The sequence below is a fragment of the Palaemon carinicauda genome, chromosome 3, assembly GCF_036898095.1.
Source record: "Palaemon carinicauda isolate YSFRI2023 chromosome 3, ASM3689809v2, whole genome shotgun sequence".
Classification (NCBI taxonomy): Eukaryota; Metazoa; Arthropoda; class Malacostraca; order Decapoda; family Palaemonidae; genus Palaemon; species Palaemon carinicauda.
The window spans coordinates 117,556,274-117,582,151 of record NC_090727.1 but is presented as its reverse complement, the minus strand read 5'-3'; the positions used below and the strand labels follow the sequence as shown (position 1 = coordinate 117,582,151).

The 25,878-nt window shown below is 41.3% G+C and overlaps 1 protein-coding gene across 3 annotated transcripts in view; it reads left to right on the top strand.

Moving 5' to 3' along the window:
- Gprk2 (G protein-coupled receptor kinase 2) overlaps positions 1 to 12,267 on the top strand; it is a 180,357-nt gene extending 168,090 nt beyond the window's left edge. For all 3 annotated transcript variants that reach the window (XM_068370488.1, XM_068370489.1, XM_068370486.1), the window contains exon 14: positions 4,491 to 12,267. In XM_068370488.1, the coding sequence (XP_068226589.1) occupies positions 4,491 to 4,506 (16 nt within the window). In that variant the 3' untranslated portion in view covers positions 4,507 to 12,267. The remainder of the gene's footprint in view (positions 1 to 4,490) is intronic.
- The last annotated feature ends 13,611 nt before the right edge of the window (positions 12,268 to 25,878 follow it).

Here is a 25,878-nt window from a genome sequence, read left to right as displayed (position 1 = left end):
CTAGCTACAATGTATAAGATGCAAGATGTTTTTAGCCAAAATTTTGGGAAAAGTGCGTCCCATAGGCCGTCAAATACGGTAATTAGTATTTTTCTTTGCTATACTTACTGTACAAGGAACTTCTGTTTCACTGCCCACCCATCCGTCTCTTCATAATTCATTGGTGGAAGTTCAGAAGATTTCTTCTTCAGATTCGTACTGGGGATTATGCCCGGCCTTGACCCGGACTGGGTGAGTGTAGAGATTGTGGGTACTGCCAGATGTACAGTATGGGGGGAAAACTAGGGAGGCCTAACAGAATATTCTGGTCGGTACAGGGCTAACGCCCCAGCTCTCCTAAGGAAGTTCCTCGTAAGTATAGCTAGGAAAAATACAAACCACTTAAAACTTGTTATATTCCAAATAGTAGTTTCAATAAAAACAATATATTTTATCACTAAAATATCCTTTTCACATAATCATGTAAGCTCATCCGGTCCCTTACACTTCCTTTTTATGAGCAAATTACATATTTATTCACTTTTTCTTCGAGAGTTCAAGGAAAAGATATTCATCTTAGTTTCCCATAAACAACACTCTCTAACCCCACATAGGAGACTCTTGGTTTTCTATGTTAATTAATAGCATCATAAGGTGAACTTTTGCTGCACGTTTTCTAGGCTATAGTTATCATATTTCTTTGTATATTCATTAATATATCATCATCTCCTCCCACGTATATTAACACAAAGGACCTCGGTTAGATTTCGCTGGTGACCAAAAGAAAAGCCAGGAATGACTGAGAGAATATTTATACAGGAAAGCTGATGAGGCTGACAAAACTATGAATTCTGGTAGTGCCTATGGTGTAAGAATTGCTCACAGAATTATTAATGAAATCTCTATGGGGGAAAGAAGAAGCATATACCTATATAAAAAAAAAAAGAGATGGGTCTGTTATAACTACAGAAGATGAAGAAAGGCAACGTTGGATGGAACACTTCAGTGAGGTCATTAATAGGAGATATGAAGGGAATAATTTGATTGATATGCCTGAAGCTGATGAAGACCTTGATGTGCCCATGAATGAATTCAGTGTGTTTGAAGTCGAAGCTATCCTAAAAAAACTAAGAGATGGAAAGGCCCTGGTTACAATGGAATAACTGCCGAGATGATACTGGCTGAAAATGAAGACACTCCCAGACTACTTGCAAGATTATTTTGTAGGATTTGGCATGATGAGGCAAAACCTGTTGAAAGGGAGTTAGGAGTGTTGGTGAAAATAACAAAAAAAAAGAAAAAAAAAAGGAAAGGAAACTTGTCTGATTGCAATAATTACAGAGGCATAGTACTAATGTCAGTTATGAAAATATATAGTATGCATATTCTAAAGAGACTGAAGAGAAAGATTGATGAAAAGCTGAGAGATTAACAAGCAGGATTTGGAAAAGGTATAAGTTGAACTGACTAAATTTTAATTTTGACATGTATAGCAATGTGTAGAATATAGCAATCCCCCATTTGTGGACTATGAAAAAGCCTTTGATAGTGTGCACCGGCCAATTTTGTGGAGAGTCCTGCGTTATTATGGAATTTCTCATAAATATGTGAATTTGATTAAGTCCGTTTATGAGCATAGCAAGTGCAAAGTTAATGTTAATAAAGTTTTATCAAGTGAATTTCCAGTGAACAGTTAAGTACTCCAAGGGAATGCGTTGTCACTTTTGCTGTTTATCCTCCTAATGGATTGTGTAATGCGTACAACAGTCCAAGATGGTGGAGAAAGATTGGACTGGATTGGTGATAGGCATTTTGCAGACCTAGAGTATGCTGATGATGCTGTCCTTGTTAGTAGAACGCCACAGGATTTGCAATGCTTGCTTACCAGAATGCATGAAATATCACACGAGGTTGGGCTGAAGATGAATAGAAGAAAGACAAAGAGGATGAGAATGGAGTATGCAATGAAAGATGAAATACCATTGGAAGGAGAAAGGATTAATAAGGTAGAATCATTTAAGTATTTATGAACTCCAGTACAGGGTCTTTAGAATTAGTTTAGTGAAAGATTGAAAAAGGCAAATCAGACAATGGTTAGGTTAAGTAAAATTTAGAAATCAAATCGCCTGAAATTACATATAAAAATCAGAATATATATGAGGTTAGTGAGATCAGTGTTACTCCATGGACATGAGTCATGGTATGACAATGAAACAATCTCCAATAGATTTAGTAGATTTGAGAACAAAGCCCTGAGAAGGATATGGGGAGATAAATGACAGGACAGGATTAGAAATGAAACAAGAAGAGAGATTACTAGATTGCCATATGTTGATGAGTTCATGATGAGGAGTAGATGGAGACAGATTGGGCACGCTCTTCGCACTTCCCAAGAGAGAGTAGCTCACCAAACGTTCAGCTGGGCTCCACCAGGCACTAGAAGAGTTGAAATACCGAGGCTTACATGCCCGAGGACTATGAAGTGCAAAGTAGATGATGAATGGAGAAGTATTGAATTAAAAGCTCAAGATAGACGAATGGCGAAATCTAACTGAGGCTCTTTGCGTAAGTAGGCTGAAGCTATCCCCTAATAAAATCAATCAGATGATTTCTAAAAATGAAAAAAAAAAACTCAGAACATGAAATGTTCAGCAAAAAATTTAAACTACGTTTTTGTTTATTGACCAATATTTACCATTTATATATGAGTATATTGGAAATATGTTATAAAAGTTTATATAAATGTTTTAGAAAATTATAAGAACTTATTGATGAAACATGACAATCTTTATTATTGCCAATATATTTGGAAAAAATGAGGATTTTGATCTGTTAAATGTTGGCCAAGAATATTACAGTATGAAGTGTTTTAGATGATGAAAATCGGTTGAGAAGCGAAACCGTTTATTAGGTTTGAAATTACCCACAAAAAACATTGTTATAATGGGGCAGTCATGCCCCATAACAGGAACATTGTTCCCACTGAAGATATGTTCTTTTATGCATAACTCCTTGGCCATCATACAGTAGGTCATTCAACCATGGTTCAGAGGGGGTGCAAGGATCCTTTACTCTTGTCAAACTCTGCATCGTGATCCTGGGTTGCTAGCCAACCAGTTTGGCGATTTGAGTGGGACTTCACCCTCCTAAGGAGGACATCCTTGCTGTAAGTAGTAGGGTGGCCAGGGCACCAGCCACCTGTTGAGATACTACCGCTAGAGAGTTATTGGGTCCTTTGACTAGCCAGACAGTACTGCATTGGATCCCTCTCTCTGGTTACGGTTCATTTTATCTTTGCCTACATACGCTGATTAGTCTGGGCTATTCTTTCCATATTCTCCTCTGTCCTCATACACCTTACAACACTAAGATTACCAAACAATTCTTCTTAGCTCCAGGAGTTGACTTCTGTACTGTACTTGGTAAGGTAGAAGAGACTCTAGCTATGGTGAGCAGCTCTTCTAGGAGAAGGACACTCCAAAATCAAACCATTGTTCTCTGGTCTTGGGTAGTTCCATAGCCTCTGTACCATGGCCTTCCAACGTCTTGGATTAGAGTTTTCTTGCTTGGGGGTACACTCGGGCACATTTCTGTCTTGTTTCTCTTCCCCCCCCTTTTTTTTTTTTAAGTTTTTATTGTTATATGTGAAGGATGTAATTTAATGTTGTTACTGTTCTCGAAATATTTTATTTTCATTGTTTATTCTTCACTTGCAGTTTATTTATTTCCTTGTTTCCTTTCCTCACTGGGCTTATTTTTCCCTGTTGGAGCCCTTGGGCTCATAGCATCTTGCTTTTGCAACTAGGGTTATAGCCTAGCTTGTAATAATAATAAAGGATGATGGTTTGTATCCGTGTAGGCACAAATTGAAAAATTTAAAAAGGTTGTTATATTTTTCCTAGCTATACTACCCAAGTCCTATAGGTTTCATTTCAACGGCATCCACCCCACAAGTCCCTGGCAGAATCAAAATGAAGGCTTGATGGCACTTGCCAAAAAGCACGACAATTCTTCATGGGCCATTTCTGGCTTTCGTCAGAATGTTACCCCTGCTTAAGAACTCATGTTTGTATAGCTAGGAAAAATACCCATTTTTAAAATTTGTGATATTGATCTTGAATATGCCCTGATCCCTTGGTAAATGAAACTTCCCTTTTCTAGTTTCACCTGTCCTTCAACTATGAAAATAAATACAAACATTAGAAAGTACTGTATGTCGACTGTCTGGGTACTAGGTAGTTCTGAATAAACATTTGTTTTATCTTTTGTTAGTCAGTAAATAACACCAGACTGCAAAAGAAGTACTAGAGACCATTCAGTGTGAATATGAAAAGCATTACATAGTAATCAGCATTACTACAGTATTTCCTTATCAAGTGATGTTAATGAATATCTAAGACTAAATATGTAGAACTAACATAGTTTTTTTGCGTTGTGTTATTTTATATTAAAATTGATTCTTTATTATTGTGTAACTTCAGTTTCTTCCCTTTTCTCTCTTGAAAATGTAGCGGCGGAGGTAGCTAGGATGTGGTGGTGGTGGGACCATATGAGAAAATCATCCTCATCCAGGGCACAGTCATCATCACACTTTTGCTGTTCTCTGTTGAACATCTCAAGTTTTAAATCAAGCATCAGAACTTCTACAAGTGTTCTTTTGAACACCTTGTGAAGCTCAGCATCATTTATTAGCTCACATTCAAGTCAGCCATATGTCAGCCAATGAGAAAAGGAATCGGTAGAAGAGGAGTAAGCACGGGCATCACCTATTTTTATTTGTATGTCCTTTTTTGTGCCAAGTGTTTTAGAGAAGTATATTGTAAATTGCAAGCAAACTACATTTTCAGAGCCTTATTCTAATAGCTATGATAATTCAAATTGAAATTGTAATGCAGTGCTATTCAAGGTCGAATAGTAATGGGGCTAGTCTGTAGGTAGTAATATTGTAGTAAGTTATCATTTCTAAAGTCCCTTGTCATGAAAAGTTATATGTTGTCCTTTTCATTCATAATATTGTACTGTAGTTACATTCAATAATTCATACATTTTCATATTAATGCATTAGGTAAGTTTTGTGTTGTTAGAAATCATATACCAAAAGGATCTATGATTTATGAAGCTAAGAGACTAATATTTGCCAAAGCTTAGAATAAGAGTGTCATTTCATAAATCAGTTGTAGCATTATTCAATGTAGTTTTACTGGTTGAAATTGACCTGCATTTAGAAACAGATTGCAGAAGTAGTTATGGTTCTGAAATGTAGTTTGAGATTGGTGTGAAGTGGTTTACGGAGTAATTCACCATATTTTTTTTATAATGTGAAATTAAATGGTCAGTATTTACCTGTTATATTTGTCTTTTTTTATGGCATTGTACATTGCCATATTATTTACCAAGGTGCAAGTTGATACATGATCAACTTATTTTTCTTCCTATAGATTCTAGTACTGCAAAAGTAAGTCAAGTTTAGCTATTGGGGTTTGTGATAACCACATGGCTTTCACTAGGTTTTTTAAAAGTCTGATTACCTGGATGGAAAGATGCTGGATTAACTTGAACATGCTCATCACTTTATTCCTTTCTGTCACATTCAGACATATTTTCTCCCTCATTAAATTTATGTGAAAATTAGCAATGGTATGAACTGCTTATTTGAATTATTGTTTACTGCTTCTGTTTCATCAGCATTAGTTATACATCCTCAAAGTTTTATTAAGCAATTGTTTCATTACAATAACTTGCTTTTATTATCAGTAATTAGTAGTGATTACTTTAAGATATACTGTACACTCGGTAAATTATTTTTTACAAACTTTTCTAATGTTGCACATGTCAACTTGTCAGAAAGTGGGCACATTGGTAATAAAGGAGCATTCAGTCATGTCATAGATAAAGACAAGTTCCCTGCAGGTCGGGTAGAACTTATGAGACGCTGTGCGCTGCTCTGTGACCCAAGATGCTGATTGCTTTTGTAATTTACACATTTATTGCTACACCTTCTCACCTCATTTGTCAAAATTCTCATACTGTACTTTCACCGAAACAAAATCATCAAATTTAAAGGTAATACCCCAAAAAATAATATAGGTTTAGAATTGTAAAATATGTAAATATGGCATATTCATGATGTGCATAAGTTTTAAATACTTTACAATCACAGTATGAGAAATAAGATAGTTTTGTTGCCTTGTATAGTACGGGATTTATTGCCCTTATTTAAGAATTTATCGTAACTTTTTTCATGCAGTAAGATAAGGCTTATGTGATTTAAATGCCATTAAAAACTGGAACACTCCTCCCAATTATAAGTATTTTTTTTATATATGATTACAAGAGACGTGCTGATTAATTCAAAATTTATTGAATTTAGTAATATAAATTTTAAAGTATTGTATCAACTATAAATGCTGGCCTCAGTAAAACTTTTGTTGGAATATATTGCTATTTAACTATTGAATAATGATTTACAGTATATTGACCATTGAGATTTTAAAGAAATCTGTAGAATTTATATTGTAAATTACATAAGCAGTAGAAGTTTAAGATTAGGATTCTCTCCCAAAAATCTTGATGAATAAAAAATGTATTCATATGTTTTAAATTTGGGTCCATTTCCATCTGCAGACTAATGATTTGCCAAATTATAAAAGTAAAAGTTCAGAAATCAATCGTGTTATTGTGACTTCATATTTTATGAAGTATTTTAAAGATACCACTAAGATGTTACAAGACATTCGTAGTGCTTTCCCGAAGAATGACTTAGAGAGAACTGATAAGAAGCATAAATTAAATGACAGTGTGTGGAAGAAAAAGTATGTTGCAGATAAGCTTTATTATTGTCTGCAATGTTGTGTAAGCAGTACTTTACGTACATGGGCTTTATATAAACAGAGTATAGTTTGGTTAGGATAGGCACTGTTGTAGTCCATCTCATTAGGAAACTAAAAAATGAATCCTTATGATTTACTCTTGATAATTTTAATGTTTCATTCTTTAATTTGCATCACAGCTGTCGTAGATTAGCGTAACATCATAATTAATCCTAGCTTGTACTTTACAGAATTTTTTTGTCAAGTTGGAAAGAAAGCAGGCCTGATGTTTCATTTTTTAAAGGAAAAAGAAATTGTCCTAAGTCTTTTCTGGCTGCTGCAAGAAAATGATAGTTACAATTTTTTGTCCCTGACAATAACATCCCTGCTTCATAGATTTGTAATTGCAGGACTGTTGGCCCAAAAATAATAATAGGTTTTAGAGAGGAAAGGTATACAGTATAGTGATGGAGACATTGCACAATCTCCACACTTCATATGTGAGATATGATGCATGACAAGTCAGACAGCTGAATACTTTAGACTGAACTTGTTTTACAATGTTACTGATTACATTGTGCTTTCTTTTTGGAAAATAAGAAATTATCAGTAAGGTGTATTTGACAAGACATTAATATTTCAAATTAGACAAAGTATATTGCACAGTATTCTGATATTTAGTTCATGGTATTTGTTATTAGATTCATTGATTTTTTTTAATTTTTATTTTGAAAGGATGTAAAAAAAATGTTAGGATTACTTTTCTTTCCCTGCTAATTATATCCTCACCACTGCCACTTCCCATTTCTACTAAATGTGTATTGTAGGGAACTAGACATAATTTATTCATGTTATTGAATTATCTGTGAAATATTTATTCAATATAACTATTTTATTCTATAAGAAATTCCAGCATCTTCTCATACTAAATCATGGCTAATACTTATGGTCAAGACAATAAGATAGCTATCTGGATATCAACAAGTTTTAGTAGCTTGAACAAGTACAGGTAATATAGTTTTGGTGTACTAGTTTCAATAGAATCAATATTTTTAGAGTCAACTGAAAATCTGCAACTCTTAAAACTGAAAACAAATATAGTAGACTATTCCTAAGTAGATATTATGTACAGTACAGTGTCAATAGAATATTTTGGTTGCTTAATTTCAGCTGTGAATAGATAGTCATTTGACTCTAAAAGGAGCTTTGTTTTTGTCAACCTTTTTACATGCTTTAATTATTATTTTAGTGACTGCATGAAATGAAATTTGTGGACCATACAACTGAACCTAGCACAGTCAAAGTGCACATATTCCATTGAAATCTTTCTTGAAAAGGCTCTTTTGCAAAGGGTGTTGATATATGACAGGACACACCAGACTGCCAACTCAAGACTCTTTGTAGCCATTTAATCAGTATGATAGAGGTAAATTTCTTTATGTTCATATGAATTCACACTATGTTTTTATATTCTTTATAGTAAAATGCATGTTTTGTTGTTCTCTGTAATTTCTTATGCGATCAAGCCTTCATAGTAACTTCTGAAAAAATACCATTTGTAGTACTGTATTGTGATCATGCTTATTGGTTATACTGTCAAAGCAAAATTGAAATAGTTTTAAGATATATAATTGGTAGGGTTTAATTTGTGTTCTGTCGAGGTATTCTTCAGACAAGTAGCTCTAGTGAGGGAACAGGGAAAGCTCAAGTAATAGTGGTTGTAATAGTTGAACATTTTCAAGTACAGTACAGTACATTATTTTGGATCCTTGGAAATCTTTGCTCATAGTACAGTGTAGAAGCAAATATTTAGTTCTATTTTTCTGAGCCTCTTATTTTGTAAAGTTAAGTTTCTAAGAATCTTCTATTAGTCTGAGGTTCCTTCACTGGAAATAGAATTACTGACATTGAGAAAAACCTTTAATGTATTGATATTTATGTTATTTGTTGGGTGACTCCTTTTTATTATTGTGTTGCCCTTTATTTTATGTTGTAGATTTATTTTTAAATCATATTATTTTGTGTTAATAGTATGACAGAGTATTATGTAGTTTTGTAATGATGTTTGTGTCACAACTCACAAGTTGTCATATGGCAAAGTGCCAGAATAATATAAATATTCTTCAAAGTATTATATTTTTCCAGTTTTTATTTGTTGATATCTTTAATGTTCCTCTAATTTTTTAACTGTTGGTACTGTTTTATTGTTACCTTTGTTTTCCATTCATTAAGATATTTGTATTTTGGTGTTCACTCATTTTCTTTAGATTTGTGAGGTTGAGCAGCAGATGTTTTCAGGTCTGGGATAAATTGAAGTGGTGGGAAATTCTTGTTTCAACTTACCTCTACAATACTCATGGGATAGTTTTTGGGGACCTGTGTGGGCTTGCTCTTCATAACCATTGCAATCCAGGGTGTTTGATGAAAGTTTAGATAGGGTTAGCCTTGTTCATTGTGACCTTTGATTTCTCTTTTCCATGTTACCTAAAACAGTTATTCTCTTTTTTTTTCTTTTTTTTATATTTTCTTCAAGAATCCCCTTTCATTATCATTTAAAGATTTTTTGTCAATCATCTAGTAATTAAATTGTTTGTGGTACACACACTTATTCAAGTGCAAGACAAGTGGTTTTAAATATGGGGAAAATTGTGTAGCCTACACATTACTTTCTCTCTCTCTCTCTCTCCCAAAAGTTGAAATGAGACCTTTTAATCCTCTACAGTATAAGTTTTAAATGGATCTTTCCGTGTAATTGTATAATTTTATCTCTGTGCACTAAAGTATATGTCCTTAATTGCCAGGAAACAATCAGTTTGATTATTCAGAATGATAATGTAGGTTTATCTCTTAGCTTTCCATTAGCTTTTATTCTATATATTTATTCAAATCTTTTTGTATTGATGCAACTGAAGTATCTCTAGTCAGTGTAAGAAAGTTAGGAGGTACAAGCAAGAGTGTTATTTTCTGAATGGCACCCTTTAGTATATGGTGTATAAAATCATATTTGTTTTTCCTTTGTCCACAAAGAGTATTAAAAAAAAACAATGTTTAACTGGTATGAAACTATGAGAAATTAAAGAATATACTACACATTCCTTTTTGTCCCTTAACAGAGATTGGGTCCGAAGAGGTGGTCACAAATTTGGCTTGACCTCATTCCAGTTGCTTTGGTGCTGCTGTTCTCTGGTTTCAATAAACATTTTTTTTATCAGAAACAAACATTAGTTTACGGCAGAAATAGGAATATGCTCTGCAATCCCTCTAGCTAGTATTAATGGGGAAAGGTTATTCATTGGGTAGTACTGTAGTTTCATTCATTTTCAGTCTTATCATCATCTTAGTACACAGGTCACTGTAACAGTGATATAGTCTCTCTCTCTCTCTCTCTCTCTCTCTCTCTCTCTCTCTCTCTCTCTCTCTCTCTCTCTCTCTCTCTCTCTCTCTCTTTGTGGTGAGTATGCAAACTTAGAATAGTACTTATGGAGGTTTTGTGTTTTTCTTTCAAGTAATCTCCTTGGTGTTTGCTAGGTCATGGCAGTCTTGGCTGTAGCCTACCAAAATGAGCATGCACTTTGTGCACATGTGGTCACACATCACACCAAGTACAAACATACACACACATACATATGCATGAGCGCCTGTGTGCAGTAACATCTACTCATGTTTTATTGTGTACAAAAGTTGTGAGCTGTTGATGGTATAAAATTTTTAGATTGTATATTTGTTTGAGAATAATGGAAAAGAGAAAATTGTTTACAAGACTTGAGTCAGCACATATCTTTCTTATACAGGTTCTTATGGACTGTAATATTGATGTGTTTCTTTTAACAACAAATCAAAATGAGGTCATTAATTTAGAAATACCTGGTATGCTGTGGAGAAGTGTCACCAAATTATATCAGTGTTGTGTGTGTTCTAGTTATATCTTGTCAAGATATTAAATGTGACCATTCTTAAGGTAGAAAGAAGCATGGTTGATCATTGAAATATATTTGTTTGTACAGCTACTTCTCTTTTCTTACAAAGTATCCCAGCCTGAAAATTTGTGAGTGTCAGCACAAATTTTTTAATCCTTGCACTTGTTTATAATAATTTTGTTCATCCAGGTTTAAGATAATGTTTCTGAATGGAGTGCTAGGCATCGCCAGGCCAGATATTAGGACAATTAACTTCAGTCTACCTTTTCCCTAGACTTCTTATGTAAGGTTGTTATAAGTCAAAATGTAAGGAATTTGAAGTTTTTCTAAAAATGCCAAAGAAAGTCTTCTTGTTCCTTTTGCTTTGATAAGTGAGATTTATTTAGAAATGCCAGTAATGTTTTTCTTCTTTGGACTGTATTTCTACCATTTATTCAACTTGTAACAGCAGTATTTTTACAAAACCCTTGTCGAGTGGAATTTGGGACCTCAAATTTTCTTATCAAATGTCAAATATATACCCTGAAATGTGTTCTACTTGTGTTTTGTTTCACATTTCTTCAAGAAATGAAGGAATATAGTAGTCTTTATTAGGTTTTTCTTTATCCCCTCAAAAAGTTTATTTTGGTTGGATCTGACTCAGAAAATTAACCTCATTGTTATCTGATATAGCTTGTCTTCCAAGAATACTGAGCAAGCATGACTGAGTAACTTAGTTATGTTTTTCTTGCCCTTTTTATGTTGATTTACCTTAGATGAGAGAAAGTCCAATTGAGAAAGAATAGTTACAAACCATGTGACTTTTGTACAATCACAAACTACGCACTACCAATTCTAGTTGATAGACTTATAATGCTATTTATTGCTGCATTTGCAAGGTATTGAAATGATATATTGACTAATAAAGGCAATTAAAGATATAAAGTACTGTTCATTGAAAGGCACTGGCATGAAATTTGCATTTCAGATTCAAATATCTTTTACTATTTTTTCAATGATTGTTGTGATCATGCTTGGCGATGGTTAGCAACATTGGTAGATTCAGCCAATAAATATTTACTGATATAAGTAATCTCTCTCTCTCTCTCTCTCTCTCTCTCTCTCTCTCTCTCTCTCTCTCTCTCTCTCTCTCTCTCTCTCTCTCTCATATCGAATTTGTCTTGTGTTCTTCTCTAACTTATCTGTTTTTAGGGTGAAGTCCCTACTAGTCAAGGACACTGTACTCAATTATTGATAAAAAGATGAAAAGACTGAATTGCCTCTATGTATAGAGTTAGCTAACACTAATAAGGTACCTCATCACTACTGATATTTGCTTTATAATTTTATCACAGTTTAACTGAATTTAATGAACGTACTGTTATCATTTTGAAATGTTCGCACCAGTTAATGTAGGATTTTACATTAGTTGATTGAAGAAAGTTTGAGCATAATACATTCAAGATAATTTTGAGTAAAAAATAGAACCTTGTTTCATGATAAATTTAAGTTTTTCCAGTTTATTTTACACATTATATGTTCATTTTTATTAGTTTTACGGATTATATTTGTTTTAACATTGATTATGTTGTTTTACTTTTGGACACCTTGGAGATGCATTTATTTTTGTATCAAACTAACCATTGTGTATACAGTACAAGAGGTTTACTTAGAAAAAGTGAAGTTCATCCTTTTAACAGTATTAGTGAAAGATATATTTTCCATAGTGGTGGATTAATTTTGTTATATGAAACTAGTATAACTAATGAGGTTTGTTGGGAATGGATATGCTAACCTTTGAACCTAGTTAGGGTCAAGTAAGCCAAGTTGAACATACTCATTCATCTAGATTGTATCAGAAACCCACGATTATGAATAAGTTACAAATGACATGAGGTGATGAGTGTGATAGAATATCCTGAAGGTAAAATTAACTCGGCCAAGTATAAGGTTATTGCATTTTTCATATGTAGAACTTTATCCTGATGTAATTCTTGTTGGTATTCAAAGTGCTATTACCTTTGTGGCCCGTTATTATATGATGATGAATATGCCACATATCCCAGTCCTTGATTTTAGAAGATGCCATCCTGTCCTGGCCATAGAATGTTGTGACTTAGTTTTAAAAGGTGATGGCAAAACATGAATAAATTTGAGATCTATTAAAATCTTCAACATTTCAGTTTATACAAATTTAACATTTTAAGACTGTCAACTTGTTATGTAAGGAATGAAATGTGTGTACCATATACAGCACAGTTGTACACTTTTTCAACTGTAGAGAAGCATATAAAAGTGTAAATGGTACCTTGTATGTAAAAATTGGTAGAACAAAGATTAAAAATTGAATCTGGCTTTTAAATAGATACTCATATCAAACTATTTATTAGTAAATATTTTCTCTAGAATAAAAGTAGCTGTGGAAGGCAAATACCATCTTCCACACTTCTGTAGTAGGTTTTATTTTATTTTTGTTCCCCTCCGCTATTTATAGGGGTATACTTTCGGCGTAGCTGAGAGACAAGCCATAATAATTTTAGTGAGGGATAACTACCCTATCTGCTAGTTAGCAGGGGGTTAGTTAGACTGGCTACCCCGCTCACTCACACCTTTCGGCTGAGTAACCACTTTACTTTTTGGCTTGGTAGAGAACGGATATGCTGCCTTTCTCTCCCACAAAGACTTTCCTAGATTGTTTTTGTTTCATTTTATTTTCTCTCGTGCATTTTCATTTATCTTATACAGTACTGTACATATATATATATATATGTATACTTGTAAATGGAATTATACTTTTATCATTTTAAATACTTGTAACTTTAATTACTGTTGACAACGTAGCCGGCGGTCTCTGCCTTAAAGGGGGAGTCATTGTTTTGATACTACTCCCCTACCTTGCCGTCCTCGCCTGTGTGGGTGGTCGGCAGGTCCTCAAGACCACTCCCGTGTGTTTGCTTCATTACTTGAGTTAAAGTTTATAACAATTCAGCTCCCTTTCAAGGAATTCTCTTACAAGGAAGGCGACTTATTCCCTGAATAGTTCATGTGCTGCGTAGTTATGAATTGTAATTAATCACAACTATTATTTCATTTTCTACATATAGCAGCGACGTAGAATACAAGCCCAATGGCTTCTGCCGCTCTGGTCATTTTTAAATATTTAACTTAGCCGGTGAATATATAATAGCTGCAACTCTGTTGCTCGACAGACAAAAAACAGTAAAAACTCGCCAGCGATCGCTATACAGGTTGCGGGTGTGCCCACCAGCGCCAACTGTCGGCCAGATACCATACTCGATGTAAACAAAGACTCAATTTCTTCTCTGTCGACGTGTCGACAAGACGTACTTTACTCGCTGTTGAAACCTGGAGTTTTTCCCATCATATTTGGTGAAGTACTTTAATTTGGTTTGAGCTTTCGCAGTACAGGTGTTTTTCTTCAAATAAATCCTTGAACTCTTTTTTGTATCGGATTAATTGTTGATGACTTAGATCGTTTTTTGGAATTTTCCCTTGACCAATTCAAAATGGCTGACCTTTCACAAGTTCCCAAGTTCAGAAAATGCAATGCTAGGGACTGTCATAGGCGTCTTCCAAAGGCTTCTCTCGACCCTCACACTGTTTGTTCCAATTGTCGGGGTAAAACCTGTCAATTGGAAGATCGGTGTGAGGAATGCGTGGGCCTTTCGGAATTTGATTTTATCGAATTTGAGAAGTATACACGCAGACTAGAGAGAGATAGGGTAAGGAGAAGTTCTTCTAGGTCGGTAGATTTTTCCTCTCCACATGCCCCTCAACCTAATCCTTCCCCTGTAGTGGTTGTTCCTAACCCCCCTCCTAGCACTCAGGAACCATCGATGGCAGACATGATGCGTGCTATCCATGCCTTGGGGGAGAGAGTTGAGTCCCTTGCAAGTGACCGCAATCAACTCATGGCGGACGTAAAGGAACTAAAGTGCCAAAGTGCCACGGGAAGTGTTAAAGTGCCTAGTGTTTCTCAAAGTGTTGTGAACAGTGTTGCGCTTGAGGGTTCGTCTGTTCGTGCCTGTCGTCCTCCTAGTCCGGGACCTCTTGCAAGCTCCCAAGCCCAGGGGAGAAGCAATGTCGTACGACTCATGGGTTCGAGAGGCCTTGATCAGCGAACAGACGTTCCCTCTATGGTATCAGGCGTATCTCCCCAAGATCGCCCCTACCAACGTAAGACGAGAGAGCCCGTTTTTACCTCGTCGTCCGAAGGTGTTTCTCGTAAGAAACCTTGGACCAAGGTCTCACGACCTTTGAAGCGTAAGTCGGTCCCTTCAGGACAAGTCCAACGTCCCGGTTGTAGCCACTGGGTCAGTTCGGACTCGTTGCCGTCATCTGATGACTGCTCGCCGCCTAAGAGAGGCAAAGCGGTGCCGCCTCAGTCGCTCACCCCGTCTGTTGCCGCACCTGCTGCCGTAGACCCTAAATGGGTGTTGCTGCAGGACATGCAGTCCAAGCTTGCGTCCTTGATGGAGGACTTCAATGCGGAGAAGGTTGCTGCTGAACCTTCTGGCCAACAACCATCCAAGCGGTCTGTTGTGCGTCCTGTTGACGCTGAGGTTACTTTCTCGCGTCTACCAGTTGGGGTTGTACCTCCACCGATGCGACCCAGTGTGGGTTGCCAGCCGCACGTTGACGTTAGGCGACGCACGGAGGTGGTTGTTGACGTTCAGGACGTTCAGCAACCATCAGAGGTGACTTGTTTTGACGCGGTGTGTCAACCTCCGCAACCCGGTATGGTGTTGACTGCACAACCCAGACGGTCTAAACAGTCTCGGGTGGACGCTGTGCGTCCTCGCGCACCCATGGTTGTTGACAGTTCACAGACTGTGCAGCAGTTCCATGACGCTGCGTCCGGCTCCGTCACGCATGCACCAGTGCGACCGGACTCAGCGAGCCAAACGTTGCCCACTCCTTTGCCGTTTCCTCATCAGTTGTCGGATGAGGAACTATCAGATGAGGACGTTGTTGAACCACAAGAGGATCAACCTTCAGAACTTGACGAGCCTAAGGCAACTCAACCATCATTGGACTTTAGAAAAGTCATGGCTGTATTTAAGGAGTTGTTCCCTGACCACTTTGTTTCTGTGGCTCTTCGTTCGCCGCCGTCAGAGTTTGTATTAGGCGTGCCTGCTACCGCACCTGCCTTTACTAAACTCGTTCTCTCTCGCTCATCCAAGAGAGCTTTGCGGCTATTGGGAGATTGGTTAGAGACTAAGAAGAGTTTAGGAAAGACAGCATTTGCCTTTCCCCCATCTAAACTCTCGTCTAGATCGAGCGTCTGGTATGCCACGGGAGAAGTTCTCGGCTTGGGAGTTCCTGCCTCTGCCCAGGGCGACTTCTCAAGTCTTGTAGACTCTCCCCGCCGCCTTGCCATGAGACGCTTGAAGATTTGTTGGTCACCATCGGACCTGGACCACCTTCTTAAAGGGATATTTAGGGCTTTCGAAGTCTTTAACTTCCTAGACTGGTGCTTAGGAGCCCTGAGCAGGAAAATCTCTTCTGCAGATAAGGATGTTTCCTTGCTCATTATGTCCTGCATGGACAAGGCCGTCCGTGATGGGTCCAATGAGCTAGCCGCCTCATTCACGTCCGGAGTCCTGAAGAAGCGAGAGTCTCTATGTTCTTTCCTGTCTGCTGGAGTGACACCATGCCAAAGATCTGAGCTACTCTTTGCTCCCCTTTCCAAGTGCCTGTTTCCTGAAGTCTTGGTAAAGGAAATTGCCTTATCTTTAGTTCAGAAGGACACCCACGATCTAGTTGCGTCCTCGGCTCGCAAAGCTCCCCCTTTGCCTACATTGTCTGCTAGACCGAGGATAAGCACTCCAGCGTCTCGCTTTATTCCGCCCTTTCGTGCCAGAGCCTCCAGCAGAGGAGGTGCTCGTGCCGAAGGGAAGCGAGGGAAGAGGAAAGGATCCAAGTCCTCTAAGGGCAGAGTCTGACTGCCCGCAACTTCAGACAGCAGTAGGAGCCAGACTCAAGAACTTCTGGCAAGCCTGGGAGAAGAGAGGCGCAGATCAACAATCTGTGAAGTTACTCAGAGAGGGGTACAAAATCCCTTTTGTACGCAAACCCCCTCTAGCGACGTCCCCCATCGATCTCTCTCCCAGGTACAGAGAGGAAGAAAAGAGACAAGCCCTGAAACTGGAAGTGTCTCTTTTGCTAGAGAAGGGAGCGGTGGTCATAGTCTCGGACCTTCAATCACCGGGGTTTTACAACCGTCTCTTCCTAGTATCAAAGAAGACAGGAGGTTGGAGACTGGTGCTAGACGTCAGTGCTCTGAATGTCTTTGTCACAAAGACGAAGTTTTCCATGGAGACCACAAAGTCAGTCTTAGCAGCGGTCAGAAAGGAAGACTGGATGGTCTCGCTAGACCTAAGGGACGCTTACTTCCACATCCCCATTCACTCAGACTCCCAACCTTTTCTGAGATTCGTCTTCGAAGATGTGGTTTACCAGTTTCGGGCCCTGTGCTTTGGCCTAAGCACAGCTCCTCACGTATTTACGAGGCTGATGAGGAATGTGGCCAAATTCCTCCACTTATCGGACATCCGAGCCTCCCTTTATTTGGACGACTGGCTTCTCAGAGCCTCTTCCAGTCGTCGCTGTCTGAAGGATCTCAAGTGGACTCTAGATCTGACCAAGGAATTGGGACTCCTAGTCAATTTGGAAAAGTCGCAGCTGGTCCCATCCCAAACTATTCTGTATTTAGGGATGGAGATTCACAGTCAAGCTTTTCGGGCTTTTCCGTCGGCCCCCAGAATAGATCAAGCCCTGCTATCCATCCAGAAGATGCTGAAGAAAGAACGCTGCTCAGTCAGGCTGTGGATGAGTCTGGTAGGGACGCTGTCCTCCCTGGAGCAATTTGTATCACTAGGAAGACTACACCTCCGTCCTCTTCAATTCCATCTGGCTTTTCACTGGAAAAAGGACAAGACGCTAGAGGCGGTCTCGATCCCGATTTCCGGAAAGATAAAGTCTTGTCTGACTTGGTGGAAGGACAATATCAACCTAAGAGAGGGTCTTCCCCTGGCTGTTCAGATACCCAACCACGTTCTCTTCTCGGACGCATCGGACTTGGGCTGGGGCGCGACGCTGGACGGTCGGGAATGCTCAGGTCTGTGGAACTCGAGTCAGAGGAGCATGCATATCAACTGCAAGGAGCTGTTGGCAGTTCATCTGGCCTTGAAAAGCTTCGAGTATCTCCTTCGAGGCAAAGTGGTGGAAGTAAACTCGGACAACACCACGGCCTTGGCGTACATCTCCAAGCAAGGAGGTACCCACTCACTGACGTTGTACGAGATCGCAAGGGACCTGCTCATCTGGTCAAAAGGTCGAGACATCTCCCTAGTAACGAGGTTCATCCAGGGCGACTTGAACGTCATAGCAGATTGTCTCAGTCGGAAAGGGCAAGTAATTCCAACCGAATGGACCCTCCACAAGGATGTGTGCAAGAGACTTTGGGCCACTTGGGGTCAACCAACCATAGATCTCTTTGCAACCTCGCTGACCAAGAGGCTTCCAATCTATTGCTCTCCAGTCCCGGACCCAGCAGCAATACATATAGATGCCTTCCTCCTAGATTGGTCACATCTGGATCTCTACGCATTCCCACCGTTCAAGATTGTCAACAAGGTACTGCAGAAGTTCGCCTCTCACGAAGGGACAAGGTTGACGTTAGTTGCTCCCCTCTGGCCCGCGAGAGAATGGTTCACCGAGGTACTTCGATGGTTAGTAGACGTTCCCAGAAGTCTTCCTCTAAGAGTAGACCTTCTACGTCAGCCACACGTAAAGAAGGTACACCAAAGCCTCCACGCTCTTCGTCTGACTGCCTTCAGACTATCGAAAGACTCTCGAGAGCTAGAGGCTTTTCGAAGGAGGCAGCCAGTGCGATTGCTAGAGCAAGGAGAGCGTCTACCATTAGAGTCTACCAATCGAAGTGGGAAGTCTTCCAAGACTGGTGCAAGTCAGTTTCTGTATCCTCGACCAGTACCTCTGTAGCCCAAATAGCTGATTTTCTCTTATACCTGAGAAAAGGACGATCCCTTTCAGCTCCCACTATCAAGGGCTACAGAAGCATGTTGGCATCGGTCTTCCGGCATAGAGGCTTAGATCTTTCCAACAATAAAGATCTGCAAGACCTCCTTAAGTCTTTTGAGACCACTAAGGAGCGTCGTTTGGCTACTCCTGGGTGGAATTTAGACGTGGTACTAAGATTCCTCATGTCAGACAGGTTTGAGCCTTTACAGTCAGCCTCCCTGAAAGATCTCACTCTTAAGACTCTTTTCCTGGTATGCTTAGCCTCGGCTAAAAGAGTCAGTGAGGTTCATGCCTTCAGCAAGAACATCGGATTTTCGTCGGAAAAAGCTACTTGTTCGCTGCAACTTGGTTTTCTAGCCAAAAATGAGCTACCTTCTCGGCCTTGGCCTAAATCTTTCGATATTCCCAGCTTATCGGAGATCGTAGGCAATGAACTAGAAAGAGTCTTATGCCCTGTTAGAGCTCTTAAGTTCTATTTAGATCGTACTAAACCTTTACGAGGCCAATCTGAAGCTTTATGGTGTTCAGTTAAGAAACCATCCTTGCCTATGTCAAAGAATGCTTTGTCATTCTTTATCAGATTGTTAATACGAGAAGCTCATTCACACCTGAGTGAGGAAGACCGATCTTTGCTTAAGGTTAAGACGCACGAAGTTAGAGCTGTAGCAACTTCCGTGGCCTTTAAGCAAAATAGATCTCTGCAAAGTATAATGGACGCAACCTATTGGAGAAGCAAGTCAGTGTTCGCGTCTTTTTACTTGAAAGATGTCCAGTCTCTTTACGAGAACTGCTACACACTGGGACCATTCGTAGCAGCGAGTGCAGTAGTGGGTGAGGGCTCAACCACTACAATTCCCTAATTCCATATCCTTTTAATCTGTCTCTTGAAATGTTTTTAATGTTGTTTTTTATGGGTTGTCCGGAAGGCTAAGAAGCCTTTCGCATCCTGGTTGATTTGGCGGGTGGTCAAAGTCATTTCTTGAGAGCGCCCAGATTAGGGGTTTGATGAGGTCCTGTTGTATGGGTTGCAGCCCTTGATACTTCAGCTCCTAGGGGTCTGTCAGCATCCTAAGAGGATCGCGAGGCTCCGTAAGGAAGACGTACTTACAAGGCAGAGTAATCGTCTAAGTCGACTTCCTTACCAGGTACCTATTTATTTTGTTTTTGTTATATTGATAACTTCCAAAATGAAATAAAAACTCTTAGCTTGTACGATGTAAACATATTTAACTGGTCTCTACCCACCTCCTTGGGTGTGAATCAGCTATTATATATTCACCGGCTAAGTTAAATATTTAAAAATGATATTTTAATTATAAAATAAATTTTTGAATATACTTACCCGGTGAATATATAAATTAAACGACCCTCCCTTCCTCCCCAATAGAGACGCAGTGGGATGAGAAGAAATTGAGTCTTTGTTTACATCGAGTATGGTATCTGGCCGACAGTTGGCGCTGGTGGGCACACCCGCAACCTGTATAGCGATCGCTGTCGAGTTTTTACTGTTTTTTGTCTGTCGAGCAACAGAGTTGCAGCTATTATATATTCACCGGGTAAGTATATTCAAAAATTTATTTTATAATTAAAATATAATTTTTCTGCGCTTCATGTGGCAGCTCGTGAGCTGCCCACATTACAAGGTAGCACTCGTTGTCAAATTTAACTTGAACAAGGCTTGTTGATGGGAAGCACAGATTGCTGCCAGTAGGTTCTCTTCCAGGGGTTGGAGAACCTTCCCTTACGAGGGAGTATTAACCTTCCCCGGAGTTGGGCTGTCTCCCCCTTCCAAGGGAGAGCTTCCCCACTTCAGCCGTTCAGCAATCTTTCCTCTTTCGTGAAGAATTGCGGACAGCTCGACATGTTTTGCTTCTGCTATCTCGTCGCTGAAGACTGTGCTCCTTCTTGAGCTGGGGGAAAGCAAGTCTAAGGCTTGTTTCTCCTTCGAGGGGAACTTCTCTCTCTTGTTCGCGAGAGAAATTGTTACGCCTATGCTTTTTTCCCATTGAGCAGGGAGAAAACTTGTATCAGGCGTTATTCTCCTTCAGGAGGACTTCTCTCTCGTACGCGAGAGAGAGATTATTATGTCTACGCTTTTTTCTCATTGAGCTGGAAGAAAGCTTGTCTTAGGCGATTTCTTCCTTCGGGAGGACTTCTCTCTCGTTCTCGAAAGATTATTACGCCTACGCTTTTTTCCCATAGAGCTGGGAGGAAGCTTGTCTTAGGCGATGTCCTCCTTCGGGAGGACTTCTCTCTCCTTCGTGAGAGAAAGATTTTTACGCCTACGCTTTTTCCCATAGAGCTGGGAGAAAGCTAGTGTTAGGTGATGTCCTCCTTTGGGAGAAGGTCTCTCTCATTCGCGAGATAGTTGTTCAGTGACCAACATATGTCGTAAGCCTACGCTTGTTCCCCATAGGGCTAGGAGAAAGCTTGTTCTAGGTCATCTCCTTCGGGAGAACTTTCCTCTCGTTCGCGAAAGAAAACTTGTAGGAGTTTGCTGATCCACCAGGGGCAGTGGCAGAGCTTTCTCCGAAGCAGGTTTCCCCTTCGGGGAACAAGTCTCGTTCTCGAGAGAAGACTGCCTCTGGGCATCGGCGGTTCCCCCTTACGCTTATGGTTCTCCTCCAGGAGCGGAGTGAGAGCCTTCTCTTAAGCGACGTTCTCCTTCGGGAGAACAAACCTCCCCTGCGGAGGAGTTATCTTAAAGCTGGATCAGTCTCCCCCTCGGGCAGAGTCTGCTCTGCGTTCTTCTCCGGAGGATCGTAGGGTGGAAGGGTTTGTGACCCCTCTCCATCCTGGACGTTCTCCTCGTGCTGGGAGGAGACGTCTTCTTTAAACCTACTAGTTCTCTTCGTGGTGATTGTGAGCCTTCGGGCTCTCGTCATGTTGATCCTACGGGGTTTCATGACCTTAGGAGTCCTTCGGGCCTCTGTCACGCTGAACTTTCGAGTTCACGCGACTTGGAACCTTTGGGTTTCAGTTAGGGTGAGCCCTCGGGCTCTCGTAAAGATGATTACACTGATCCTTCCGGCTCTCATACCATCAGTCACGCCGACCCTTCTGTGTCTCGTGCCAAGGAAACTTCGGTTTCCCGTTGCGTTTCCCGAAGGGTCTCGCAACACAGGTTACCCTGAGCATTCGGGCTCTCGTGCCTGTAGTCACGCTGACACTTCGGTCTCTTGTGACAGGGAAACTTCGGTTTCGTGTTGTGCTGACCCTTTGGGTCTCACAACACAGTTTACGCTCGTAACATCGGTATCGCTGAGCCTGTAAGCTCTCGTACCAAACGCTACGCTGAACCCTGGTTCTTATACCTTTAGTCACGCTGACACCAGTGTCTCGTGACAGAGGAACTTCGGTTTCTCGTTGCGCTGACCCTTCGGGGTCTTGCAACACAGAATGCGCTGAACCTTCAGGTTCTCGTAACCCTCGTCATCTAAAGTCTTACTGTTATGAAAGAGAGTTTTTGAGCTCTCGTGTTGACCGTTTGCGCTCGCGCGACCTGTGCTACGTTGAACTTCTGGGTTATCGTAGTAAGTAGTTATCTCCCAAGCGGGCGACCTCTAGGGATCCACGCGATCACGCTGAACCTTCTGGTTCTCGTGAAACTAGTCACCAAGCCTTCTACTCTTACGACAGATAGTTTTCGGACTCTCGTCGCACGGCCAACTTGGCCACACACGCGAAGAACTCTCGTGCGCGCACGACCAACTTGGCGCGTGCGAGATCATCGTCGCGCACGCGAACAACTCTCTACGCGCGACCTTCTCTTACAACAGAGAGTTTTCGGACAATCGCCGTGCGTAGCGTCACAACCAACACCGCACGCACGACCAACTTGGCGTGCGAACAACGCACGAATGCTCTGCGGTACGGTGATCGCGCGATCAGCGTCCCGCAGAGCATTCGTAGGTGCGTGACCAACTTGGCGCATGCGAACAACTCTCCACGCGCGACGTTCTAGGCGTGCAAAATCAGCGCTATTTTGAAGCGCGCGGCCATCTTTGTGTGAGCGGTCAGCACTGTGTTGATCTCTCGGGCACGCCTATCCCAACAGGAATTGGTTTGCGATCCTCTGTTGCTACCCCTCCTCCTTGTAGATTCCCACCTCTGGACACAGCTCTTCCTAATAGATTCACGATCCCTTATAAGCTTGAGAAAGGAATTCACTAAAAAATTCAGAACCTCTAGGTTCTCGTCGCGCCGAAATTCTTGATTCCCGCGATCCAGAGTTTGTTTTGATAACTTTATGGTTGACCTCCCCTCCCTTGGGATGTAGATGGATTTTCCAGTGTAGCGCGACTTGTCACGTCGCTCTACACTCTCAGCTAATCACTATGTGAGCTAGGCTGGTCTTGCTAGCACCAATCCTTTCATTTTCGAATGAACCACCGTCGTCTTCCCTCCACCCTCCTACTTCTAGTGGTTGGGTTACCAATAAATGCTCCTTATAGCACCATTTCTAAGGCATAATTGTTCCGTAACTGAAATACAAACCACGCTATTTACATAGGGTAATTACTTCGGCGTAGCTGAATGACGAGCCATAAGAATTTTAACGAGGGTTTACTACCCCTTCGCTAGTTAGCGGGGGGTAGGGAGGGGTAGCTTGCTACCCCTCCCCCTCACACACACTGGTGAAAGGCTCACTTTACTTTTGGCTCGGATGGCGATCGGATGTCTCCGCTCCCATCCTCACTTGACGGCCATTATTGTTTTGTCTTTTTAACTTACCTTTTCTTATACTTAATATATTTAAACATTATTGATGTTTATATATATTTTTGTGTATAGAAATAGTAAGTTTCCTTTGCTTTCGGTGTTGTGTACGTCTACGAGAGTATCGCCTGCTTAGCCAGGCCACCACGATTCTCTTCTTGGTCACGGCCGTTCACTCCTAGGCCACCATGGTTGCCTTCGTGGAGTACGGCCCCTCTCTCGAGGTCGTTCACCTCTTACTCCGTACTACGCCTACAATAGCTTCTCAGACCGAGTTGCTATTTCGTTTTATTTGTCTCAATTATTTTTATGAATATAATTGTATTTTTAACTTTTCAGCTCGGGGAACACGTCCCTTCTGGGGTCTGTGATCCTTGGAACATTCAAAGTCAGTTGCATAATTATAATGTTATAATTTCTGTTTTTGTTAAGTTTTCGTCCCCCCCTCACCATTGCATGTCAGTGGGGGAAGAGGGCGCATACCTACTTTCGTTCTTATGTTTTTCTTTCCCTCGGAGTTTCACCCGGGGGAATTTCTGTTAAATAATTATTCTTTTTTATTTCCCAGTTTACGATGCTGTTTCTTCGTGCCTGTTGTGTGCATTTGAAGCAGAGCTGTCCTGTTTATGCCTGGGGAGTCTGCTGTCGCTGCCGTCTCTCTAGGACATCGTCAGGGGCGTTCCCTTCTCTTAGAAGTTCCCCCGTGACTACTGTACTGTCAGCTCTTCAGTGCATCCTAGAACGATAAGGAGGTTCGCCTCCTGAGTAGTTAGTTTACTTCCCTTCTTTCCTTTCCCTGGTCCTTAGGCGGTTATGCTCTTGGGGCTGAGCGACCGTCCTTGTAACTTGCTCAAGGGGCTGAGCGGTTGCAAGGCCGGACCATGGTATTAGGGACTATGCTCTTGGGGCTGAGCGGTCGCTTCTGTAGCTACGCTCAAGGGGCTGAGCAGCAGCAAGATCAGTCTAGGGCTCCTCTTCAGAGGATCGCTCCTTTTGTCTCTTCTACGAAGTGTCTCCTCCCGTTCGCGTGAGAGGACACTCACAGAGACTCCTCTCCGGAGGATTGTTCCCGTTTACGTCAGCAGATCTCACGGCCCTTGGGGGCTCCATCACCAGTCTCTTCTACGAAGTGCTCACCTCTCTCGTTCGTGAGAGAGGCCACTCATAGAGACTCCTCTTCGGAGGATTGTTCCTGTTGAAACAGCTTGCTGTTCAGTCACTAACACTTCGGTGTTTAGTGACAGGGAAACTTCGGTTTCTCTTTTTTCCCTGTCCCTTCGGGGTCTCGGAGCTTTAGTTACGCAGTTCCCTCGGGGTCTCGGAGCTTTAGTTTCGCAGTTCCCTCGGGCTCTTGTAACTTTAGTCACTTCTACACTTCGGTGATTAGTGACGGGGAAACTTCGGTTTCTCGTTGCGCTGACCCTTCGGGGTCTTGCAACTAATCCCCTCGGGGCCTCACTACTCAGGCTACTTTAGACCTTTGGTCTCTCGTGCCCTCAGTGGACCTGCTGCCTGCTGTATCTGTTCCTGTCTGCTGACGCGCTTTGGGCGCCCACGCTCCCCGTTATCCAATGGGCTCCTCCCTCCAGGGCAGGAGAGACTTTCTCACACCATGAGTAAGTACCTTTAGTGCCAGGTATCCCCTGCGCGCCAACGTTCCCTTGCGCACTAGCGCTCGGCTGCTGTTCCTGTTGTTCCTGAGACTGCCTTCGAGAGACACCCTGTTCCAGTAATTCATTTAGGCTGCTACCAACGTTCCCTGCGCATTTGCGCACATCGTTGGGGTTCATGAGATAGCGCACAGGCGCTCACTAGCGGTTCAGCCTGCGGTGTCTCTAAGTCTCTTCTACGAAGGACACCTCTCCCGTTCGCGGGAAAGGTCCCTCACAGAGACCACTCCTCGGAGTGTTTAGCATTACTTCAGTTGATCGTCGGCTCTGAAGCAGACCTCCTTGGTCCTCTTCAGGGGATGCCCTCCCTTTTAGGGACACATTCCAGTTCCTGATATACGAGTTAGCTGATCTTTCAACGCTCTCTCCGACGATCTTCTGTTGCGTTCTAGACGCACAAGGGCCTACGATCTTCACTCGCGCGTAAGCGCCGGAGATCGTCAGCGCGCGGGATGGTTTCCCGCACGCGATCTTTGAGGCCCTTCCGCATGCGGTTTCCCGCTCGTGATCGTCGAAGATCGTTAGCCGACGATCTTCTGATACACGCTAGACGTGTAAGCACCGACAATCTTCATAACGCGCATAAGCGCCGAAGATCGTCCCGTGCGCGATCTTCGAGGCCGTCCGCGCGCGATTTCCCGCACGCGATCGTCGACGGCCGTTAGCCGACGATCTTCGGATCCGACGCTAGGCGCGCAAGCGCCGACGATCTTCATAATGTGCGTAAGCGCCGAAGATCGT